Here is a 10,042-nt window from a genome sequence, read left to right on the forward strand (position 1 = left end):
AGAGCAGCAGCGTTTACCACAGAGCAGCAGCGCTTACCTGAGTCTGCAAGCAGCCAGCAGCGAAAGCTTTAATAACGCTGACCTGCCTCATATTGCTTGGGCACGGAAGGAAAGGGGGGAATGGGAAGGGGGGAAACAGCAGCTCAGGGCCAGCAGGGACCCCAAGAAATCACCTACCCCCTGTACCAAGGCAGGAGCAGGGCTGCCTAGCGGGTCCCTGACAGGTCTGCCTGACGCGGGAGGTTTCAGCACAGGGTGCACAGACCCGGGAGGATCCATCAGCCGCCTTGGGGGGGTCCAGGAAAGGGTATCCTTCCCCTGTACCACAGCCCTGACAGCAGGGAGCCGTGTCTGAGCTGCCGTTGTGCCCAGCCTGCCGGCGATCCCTTCCCATGGAGACCGGCCGTGGTGGCTCTGCACCAGCACCCAGCCAGCCAGCACCGTCCTCCAGGACCATGAGGGGAATGTCAGTGCCCCTGTCAGGAAGCAGTGACACTCCTGGAGTGTCATTTGTTGTCCACGGGCATCGTTTGACCCCTCTTCTGTCCCATCCCACACAGTTGCCGCTGAAGAAGGTGGCTTTTAACATCTTGGTCCTTCTTCTCACAAGGATCCCTGGCAAAGACAGAGCCAGTCCTGAGATTGCTCCACTCCTGCCCCGTTTGCTCTCAGCTACACCACATCCATCCTAGTCCTGGTCCCCATCAACACATGGCTTTTCAGGCAGAGTGGCCTTAGCCTGGCTAGAGACCAAGGCAGGACGTAGCGGATGCTAAGGGAAGAGTGTCGGGACAGCATGTACGTACGTGACCTGCCCTGGGACACTGTCCCTACCCGCCCAGYATCCGGCAGCCTGTGGTTTAGGAGCTCCCTGAGCCAGAGGCTACCTCTGGACCAGGCTGCCAGGCGTCCTGTGTAATGGGGGTGTCCCGCGTCGCTCGTCCACYGCGAGCAGCACGAGGGGCTCAGCCTTTCCTGGATCTTCACCGCAACGGGCTKCTGCCCCAGATGCCCAGGGTGCCTTGGCCACCTCTGTCCCAGGACAGTCCTCGCAGGCTCTCCATGCCCACAAGCCTTTCCTCCCAGCCTTGCTGCGGTTCTCCAGCTCCCCAAGACAGCACGACTGGTCCYGCACACGACACCCCGGATGTGGTGTGCTGGGCTTGTCCCGGGTTGTYGTACAGGTTTCTGCTTTGCTCCCCAGTCCTTTCCTCATCGTTTCTAGCACCCTTCCTAGCTCCCTCGCCTTTGCTGGCCCGTGGTGGTGTCCCCGTCCCCCCACAGCAGGCTGCCGAGGCAGGGCCGCCTTTCCCAGATCTGCCTCCCTTTGCATTTGCTGGCACTGCCTCATCCCCTGCTTCACCGGGTCACTTGGCACCGTCCCTTCASAGGTCTGCTCACCCTGAAGAGCTTGGTAACAGCAGAGAAAGAGCACTTCTYTCTTCACCGCCCCTCGCTCGCAGGTCGTTCACGGGTTGTTCATGAAGAAGTTAGACAGCACTTTTAGGAAACACAAYAAATCCTGATTTAAAATCCAGAGGCAGATGGCCATTCAGTAGCCTCAGGCTTTGATTGTATCCCCTGCTTTTAGGCCTGAATTGCTCAAGCCCAGCTTCCAGCCTTGCCCTTTTGCTCTGCTTTGCTCTCTAGATCCAAGGGAGACTCAGCCCCAAGCTTTGACCCTGGTACAGGGAACCATGATCGAGTCACTCTTCAATAAACTGAGTTGGTGGAGCATTTTGAGCTTTGTTCCTGTGGTAGCAGCTTTTTAACCTAACAAAAARTGGAAGTGGGGGGCAGTCAGGCCCTGGACACTGCACTTCTCAGCCCACCTCCCCAGCTCCTGCAGGTGCAGGTGTCGCAGTCAGCCCGTGTCCACGCATTAGCTGGATGCTTCTGCTAACGTGATCAGCAGCGAAGCAATTAGCACTGCGTTCGAAGGGACTCACAGCAGTGATTCTGGGCAGCAGTCGCTGCATCCTTTGGGCTTTCAAAGCCCTCCAAGAGAAAAGGGACTTGGCATGGCGCTGGGGCAGCCCCATGCACACCCAGTCCCAGCACCGTCCGTGCGAGCCCTGTGTGGGGACCGGTGCCCAGGTCTGTCACCTCCCCAGAGCAGGGGGGGGCTGCCTTCCCGGGGCGCGGGGAGAGCCTCGGGCACRGGGTGGGTTGGGGATGCTGACAGCAGAGGGGAGCCCTGTGCTCCTGTGTCCTGGGGCTTTGCTGGGAGACACCAACACCACCAGCATCACCATCACCCCCGGGCTGTCCTGCAGGGCCACGGGAGAGGAGGGAGCACGGCTGGGCACAGGGGCGGTGCCACCCCCAGGAGCACAGCCCAGAGCCACATGCATCCCTTCCCGGCCCTCGTGTTGTCTCTCGTACCACCACTGCTGCTCTCGCTCCCAGCCCCCTTTGCACGCCCTCCTTTTGGCCCACCGGAGGGGCAATACTCCCTCCAAGCCTTTTGTGGCTGCAGCACAGGCAGATCTCTCACCGCAACCCATCGCCCCTCTCCTGCTGTCCGGAGGGCCCAGGCTGCCCACGCAGCCCTTCAGCCCGTCTCCCAGCCCAGCATCGCTCCCACCCTCAGCCCAAAGTGTCAGCAGGAGGCATGAGTGCCGCACGGTCCCAGGGCCGTCTTGGCACAGGATGCCTCTGCCGCATCCCGCAGAGCCCCAGCTCAGCCCGAGTTCCCCGGATGGGGCCGTCAGTGTGCATTCGCCAAGCTGACCCACAGACCCCAGCCGAGGCCGGCCTCAAGCAGACCTGGTTGAGTTGCCCCAGTTGCTCATGATGAGTTTCCAAGTGCTCTGCCCCCAGCACGTGTGATTTTTAACCAAGCAACTTCCAGGGAGTGCTGGGGGGAACGTAATCCCTCCGATGGGAGAGCAGCCTGGTTCAGGGGTATCATCTGCCCACACGGCAGGTCTGGGCATTGCCGCAGAGACGTGTGGCAGCAAAGCAGAGCTGGCCCCATCCCAGCCGGCCGCCTGGCCGCTCCGGGTTTGGGGAAGGATGCTCTTGCTCCCTCTCCCTCTCCTCAGCTGCAAGACAAGGCCATAGCAGCCGCAGGCTGGAGGTGTGTATCCGCCGGTCCCGGGCTCGAGGTGTGCGTGTCTCTCGGCCCTGGCACCAGCGGAGGAGGACAAATGCAAACATTGTGGCCAGCGGGGTGGGAGGAGATTATCTGGGGCCCAGCAGTGGAAAAACTCTCTTGGTGTGTGACTAAGGCACGATAGCGCCAGGTGTGGGTCCAGGTAGGGTGAGCGAGCCGGCCAGTTATCACTTCCCCGTGGATTCAGGTGCCTGAAGCCAAATGTTTCCTAAGGGTGCGGTGACAGCCACAGCCCCGTTATCACGGCACCTGGCCCACCCCGCGGACAAGCAGTGGGGACGTGGGGGCAGGCGGCTGGACCTCCCCCGGGAGCGGGGACAGGCCAGGAGGGGGTCAGACACCAGCCCCCGGGAGCATCCTTCAACGGAGACACCCCATCCGCAGAAGGGCCACGCTTCTACTCCAGGCTTCCCGCAAGAAAAGGGCCATGTGGGTCCTGACCACCCCCAAACCCTTCCCTGGTCCCTCCCCACGCTGGAGTCCCAGGAGCACCCAGGGCTGTGTGCCCACCTCCACTGCTCGGTGCTGCCACGACTCCCTGCCCGTCCCCCTGCACCGCCGCAGCCCCGGGACCCCCACATCTGCGGACTCCCCTTTCTCCCCACGGCCCCACATCCTTGCGCCGGGTCTGGGGGACCTGCCAGCTGCAGCATGGGGGACGCTTCCCCCGTGGGACAAGCCGAGTCTTCCTCAGAGGACAGAAAACCTGCTCGAGCTGCTCTTCTGCCGACCCTCCGGCCGCGAAACCCCTGGGGCCCGATCCAGCCGGCAGGCGGCTGCGCAGCGCCAGGCCRTGCTCCGGCTGTGACTCACCCTCCGCGTGGCAAGGTTTCTCCATGCCTCACTCGGCTCCTCTCTCCCTTCTCCGCTTTCCTCCCCATGGCGCCGCTTCGGCTCGGCTGCACCCCGTGGCCGGCTGGGCTGTGCCTTAACGTTGGTGAGGGGGGATCAGGGCCCTTGGCATCRCCTGCCACCGCAGCCCCCGTGAGCCTCGGCCAGGCCATGACTGGTGGCCCGGGGCTGGGGGCAAGGAAGGCCAGGCTGGGGGGATGCAGCCGGGAGCAGGGTGCGCGTGGGCACAGCAGTGTGGGTACCACGGGGTGGCTCTGCCACTCACCCGACCTCTGCACCGGCCCCATGTGCAAGCCAGGRCGCTGGGACCTGCTTCAGGCACTCCCGCCAGAGACGCAGGAAGAGCCAGGAGGGGGATTAAGTGGGATTAGGCACCAGCCTGGCACCTCTGGTGAAACCCTCTCTCCCCTCCGGGGTGACCAGCGAGCAGGACACGTTAATGCCATGTCTGCTGCCCAGGGGGCCCCACCAGGGTTACTGGAGCCTTTGGGTCCTCTTGTGCCCCAGCTGGGCCAGGGCAAAGCAGTTTTCAGCTGAGCCCAGGCTTGCAGACCGCGGGCTGGGAGAGCGCCTCAGCCCTGCCTTTCAAGGCCCCTCTGGCACGTGGCATTTCTTCAGCATCGCCGAGCGTGTTTTGTAGCTGCCCTCGTCGCTTCGCGCGGCAGGATTTGCTGGGGAAGGGGCTGGGGTCCCTTCACGCACAGCTTCCAGGCAACTGGAAGAGGGTGTTTTTTATTAACAGCAAATTAAACGTAATTGCCTTTTCCACTACAGCCACTCCTTGCTCAGGTGAGGTTCCCAGCCATGCCGGTTGCTGCAAGTACCGTACCCTATCGAGTGCCCCAAGGAGAAACTTGCCCCAGGGCCCGGGGCAGCTGGCAGCAGGACAGGGAGCAAAGCTTGAGCCGTCACCACCGGTGGCTCTGCCCCGGAGAAGAAGCCAAAGCGCCTTCCTGGCTGCCCRTTGCCTCCGTGCAAGGCAGCGGCAGCAAGTCAGCGCGCACACAGCCATGCCTCGCTTCCGCCCCGGCCCAGCGATGATGAAAGGCAAAGAAGAACTGGTTTGCACTCTGATCTCAACAGGCAAACCTCAAAACAGCCACGGACTGTCACTCCAGCTCCCAGGATGCTTCAGGAGGACGGGACAGCAGAGCCAGCCTTTCCAGTGGGACAGGATGGTTGGAGAAATTCATTGTTCCCCTGGAAATAAAAATAATAATAAAAACACAAAGCCAGAGATTACTTATACGCACACAAACACGCAGGCACGCACTCTCTCCCCATCTGGCTTTGCCAGCCTGACTCATCGCTAATTCAAACAGCCCACACCTTTCCCTCTCCCTCCGTGTGACATTTTGAACAAGTCTTCGGAGCAGAGGCAGCGGCTCTGGAGCCATGCTCCAGCCACCCAGGTGGTGTTGGACCCTCACCTTTGGGTCCCGGGAGCAAGATGCTCCAGCTACCCCTTTGCAGGTCACTTGTGCCCCCAGTAGCGTCACCCCACACACACACACACCACAAAAACTGGGGCGAGTAGAGGGTGGAGACAGCTGTAGAAAGGACAAGTGATTGAGCCTGGCAGATGTGTGACACTTGTGGATATAGTCCCACAGCCAGGGCATGGGCAGGACTTGAAGCCCTGAGCTGGCTGCTGCCCTGCCTGGAGCAGCCAGGGACCCCCAGAGTAGGCAGACCCCAAAAGTCTGGATACTGGYCCAGAGACAGACAGACAGTCCCCAAAGCACCAGCCACCCATCGCAGGGGGACATCAGCCCTGCTCTGCCCTTCTCCTTTTCTTCCAGCTGGACTTGGTGCAGCTGCAAGTGGGAAACTCCAAAGGAGCAGGATCAGCCCAGCCCTACCCCAGGCCACAGATCCCAGCCCGTGTTTGCAGCACAGCTACATTCAATTTCCACTTGCAGGATGAGGAGCCCCCAGGGCATCCCCCAGCCCTGGCCACCTGCCCGGGGTGATCCTGCAGCCCAGGGCACCGCACGGCCCGTACCGCGCTCTCCCTGCGCAGCATCAGGCCCGGGCAAGCCCCGGCCTTCAGCGGGGTGCGTGCATCACGGGTAATCAGCCGTGGGAGGGCAGGAGGGATGGAGCCAGACCTGCTTGCTGAGCTCGGGACCTGCCGGCAGCCTCGTGCTGAGTCACCACCTATTAACGCAGGGGAAACCTCCGCACCTGAACCGCGGGAAGCTGCCAGGCCCCAGCAGCAAGCAGGGACAGCACGCACCAGGGCTGGGCACCTGCCTTGGTCCGGGAAGGACCTTCTGGCTGCGACCGCGAGGCTGGTGCGGCAGAGCTCCTGCTGCAGGCACAGCAGGCCGGTGCCACACGGGACAGCAAGGAGGCTCCCAGGAGTTTCGGCTGCCGTTCCCCTCAGCGGTGACTCACCGTAGGGCCAGTCACACCATCCCTGTGCTGCAATTGCCCCATCTGCAGATTAGGGAAACTGAGGCACGGGGAAATGGGGTGACTCAAGAGCTGTTGCACAGGAGATGCCGCTCAGATGCCGAGGCTTGGGCGTTCCCCATCGATCCTCCACAGCTAACTTAAGCAGAAATGAACATCGATGTAAATATTTACTGACAAGCAAGCCCAGCCTCACCCACTCCTCTTAGAAGAAAGCTTTAAAGTAAACTCTCCTGGCTCTTTCATGTTTACAACTTGTTTATTTATTATACAGCAGATCACAATATTTCAACAGTTTGCATATAAAGAAAAGTAACATTTCGGAGTGCGAGAGACCTAACGTGCCCAAGCAGAGAAATGTTAATTAACAATATACACAGACGGGAACAGTGCACTTCCCAAAGCCGAGACTCATCTGTGTTCCCAGCTGGAAGAAAAAAATATATTAAAAAACAGAAACATTATATATTACTGCTTTGTTTAATTTACAACTTGCTTTGCAGAAGCTGCACATAAAAAGATTTTCTTTTGAGTTTTCTCTTTTTCCTCTAAGAAAGTTTCAAGTATAGCAGAGACCTGGGCATTTATAGCTGGACTCACTGTCCTTTACACACTAAATTTAAAAAAAAGCAGCATGGGGAAGGCAGCTGCAGCAGTACCTGGTGTCATCCTGAGGGGAAGAACGAGACAAATTAAAGCAGACAATTAGACAAAAGCCAGGAGAGCCATTTTAGGCTCCCAAATGGAGAACTGTGGGAACGGCCAGGATCAGACTCCCCGGCTGGGTCCCAAGCTGGCAACAGGAGTGCCATCTCTCCCTGTGCAAGGTGACACTTCGCTGCCAACCCCTGCAAACCTTTATACCCATGAGCCACAGTCAGGTCCACCCTCGCCCGGTCTGGTCTGGGCTTTTGGGTCAGGAGAGGTTTGTTCTGATGGCCACAACCAAGACGACCAGCAACCCACTTCCAAGAGCTGTGACCCACACACCCAGCAGACCCGGGTCTCTGGCAGAAACCTGGCCAGAGTCGCCACCACAGCCCCTGGAGCCATGAGGTGCTGGGATCAGGGGGAGAAGATTAAACTGATGCCAAATAAAAGCTACAAGCTTTGGGGACAGGTCCCTGCTGCACCAGCCCCATTGCCCTGCCCTAGGCGCTCGGTGCCTGGCTTGGAGGGGACCCGCCAGGCAGGGGGAGCAGAGTGCTGGTGCCTGGGCCAGGGGCTGGAGACACTTCTTGTGGCTTTGCTCCACCATCTGCACCCCAAAGCAGCCCGGGCCCGGCTCTCACAGAAGGGGCAGGAGGAGAAAACTAGTGACAAACTACAAGCRGAGAGGGCTGGGCGGCCGGGCTGCTCGCCAGGGCCATCCCGGCCCGACGCTATTTACACCGCGAGCTGCTCTGGGGACTCGCTCGGCGGAGGGGAGGCTGAGTCTGGCCGCGGCCCGCCGCTCACATGTGCCGCTTCATGTGGAGGGCGAGGTGGTCGGAGCGGGAGAAGGCCCGCTCGCAGAGGTGGCACTGGAAGGGCCGGTGCCCCGTGTGCTTGCGGTAGTGACGGGTCAGCTCGTCGGAGCGGGCAAACTTCCAGCCGCAGCCTTCCCAGGTGCAGTGGTAGGGCTTCTCACCTGCAGACAGTGGGCTGTCAGTGGGCTTGCGGCTCCCCACCCTCACATACCTTCACCCATGCGCACCCCTCCCAGGCCCACTGTGCACCCTTCCCAGGGGACCTATGCCCACACTTTTGGGCCCGTACCCGAGGGGCACCCTGCTGTGCACCACATCCTCTGCGCACCCTTTCCAGGCCCAGCTTTCCACACGCCCCCAGCTGTTTGCCCTTCCCCATGTGCAACTCTTCTCAGCTCAGCCCCTCCACAAGGTCCTGTCCTCTCTGTACACCCCTGTCCCACTGCGGGGCCCCCCTGTGGGTGCTCCCTTGCCTGGCCCCAGCCCGCCGTGGGGCTTCACCATGTGCTCCATCCATCCCAGCGCTGCTGTGGGGTGTTGCTGCACGCACCCAGTCTGGCTGCGCCACACAGTGGCCCCCCCATGCACCCCTGGCCCAGCTGTAGGGCTTCTCCATGTGCCCCTAAGTCCCTGCAGCCCTCCTGGGTGCCTCTGGCTGGCTACCGGGCCCCACCGTGGGGGCCCTCCGTGCACCCCGGCCACCTCTTCRTATGCCCCTGCCTGGTCTCACTATAACACCCGCCCCCTCCCCCGTGCAGCCCCATGCTGCCTGCGAGGGTCTCTCCAGGCACCTTTGCCCTGGCACCGTGCACCCCCCTACCCAGCCCCGCCGGGCACCCGGGGCCGGCTGGAGCAGGGGTCTCTCCGTGCACCTCGGCCTCCTTTCGGGCACCCTCCATGCACCCCCAGCGCCGGCTGAGGGCGTTTCCTCCGTGCGCCCCCGCCGGGCCCCAAGGCGGCGACCCTCCGTGCGCCCCAGTCGCCCTGTCCGGCCCCTCCGTGCGGACCCTCCATGCGCCACGGCATGCGCCCGGCCCCGCCGCGGGAGCCCCGGTGCGCGCCCCCGGGGCAGCCCCGCCGCGCGCCGCGGCCCCGGTCCCGGCCGCCCCCCCGGGGCGCCCTTACCCGTGTGCGTCCGCATGTGCGCCTTGAGGTGGGAGCTCTTGGTGTAGGTCTTGCCGCAGCCCGGGTATTCACAGTTGTGCGTGGCCGTCCGCTTGCGCGCCCACGAGCGGCGGCCGCGCTTGGGCTTGCAGTCCTCGGGGGGGGCCCCGGCCGGGAAGTACTCCAGCACCGGCGAGTTGGGCGGCGTGACCAGCAGCCCGGGCAGCCCCGCGGGGCCCGGGCCCGGCCCCGGCCCCTTCAGGGGCTCCCTGAAGACGCTGAAGTGTCCATGAAACTGCGGCGGCGGCTGGGGGGCGAAGTGGGGCGCGTAGCGGTGCGGGCCCACGGTGTAGTGGGGCGGCAGGTCGGCCAGGAGGTGGGGGTCGGCGCCGGGCAGCGGCTCCTCGGGGGGGCCCAGGCGGCCGTGGGCGAAGCCCGGGTAGGGCAGGGGCGGCCCCGGCACCGGTCCCGGCATCACGCGGGGCTTGTGGTCGCCGCCGCCCGGCCCCAGGTAGTCGCCGCCGGGCAGCCCCAGCATGCAGGCGCGCTCCTCCGGCTGCTCTTTCTTGATGCGGGGGCCGAAGGGCTGCGCGGGGTCCAGGGGCAGCGGGCGGGCCAGGGCCGGGTGCAGGGGGTGGTGGTGGTGATGGTGGGGGCCGCCGGGCACCCGCAGCTCCGTGTACTCCCTCCGCTGCAGGTCGCAGTGGCCGGGCAGGTCCGGGGTGAGCAGCTCGGCCACGTAGCTGTGGCCCTGGCCCTCGGGGTAGGGCGCCGGGAACTTGCCCGGCGTCGGGTAGGAGCCGTCGCTGTCGTACGTGGTGCCGCAGCTCTCCGGGGTCTCGGGCAGGGGGTAGTTGGGGCCCGGGCCGGCGCCCGGCGGCCCCTGCCCGCCGCTGCTCGTGTGCGCCAGGATGAAATCCAAGTCCACGAACTTGCCCAGGTCGTCCTCCTCCCGCTTGACGGCGGCGGGGCCGTCCTGCTGCAGCATCCTCTGCGGGGAGAGGGGCGTCAGGGCCGGCGGGGCGACGGCGCCCGCCGGCCGGGCACCGCGGCCCGCGCCTCTCGCTCGGGGCGGCGGCTC

General features: G+C 63.4%; 1 protein-coding gene across 1 annotated transcript; it reads right to left on the reverse strand.

Moving 5' to 3' along the window:
• Nucleotides 1-6,628: 6,628 nt before the first annotated feature.
• On the reverse strand, nt 6,629-9,952 carry LOC112975982 (Krueppel-like factor 2). Its single transcript, XM_026086721.1, has 2 exons — nt 8,983-9,952; nt 6,629-8,018 (listed from the first exon to the last, which is right to left on the reverse strand). Exons 1-2 carry the CDS (start codon nt 9,947-9,949, stop codon nt 7,843-7,845), a joined length of 1,143 nt encoding a protein of 380 aa, XP_025942506.1. The 5' UTR covers nt 9,950-9,952; the 3' UTR covers nt 6,629-7,842.
• Nucleotides 9,953-10,042: the final 90 nt, after the last annotated feature.

Source organism: Apteryx rowi, unplaced genomic scaffold (genome assembly GCF_003343035.1).
Source record: "Apteryx rowi isolate R43461 unplaced genomic scaffold, aptRow1 scaffold_7, whole genome shotgun sequence".
Classification (NCBI taxonomy): domain Eukaryota; kingdom Metazoa; phylum Chordata; class Aves; order Apterygiformes; family Apterygidae; genus Apteryx; species Apteryx rowi.

Bases quoted from the DNA above. Each gene is read 5' to 3' on its own strand.
- LOC112975982 (XM_026086721.1), bottom strand. From the start codon at position 9,949: ATGCTGCAGCAGGACGGCCCCGCCGCCGTCAAGCGGGAGGAGGACGAC. The intron at 8,019-8,982 runs GTAAGGGCGCCC...CACTGTCTGCAG, and splicing joins GCACATGCGGACGCACACGG to GTGAGAAGCCCTACCACTGC.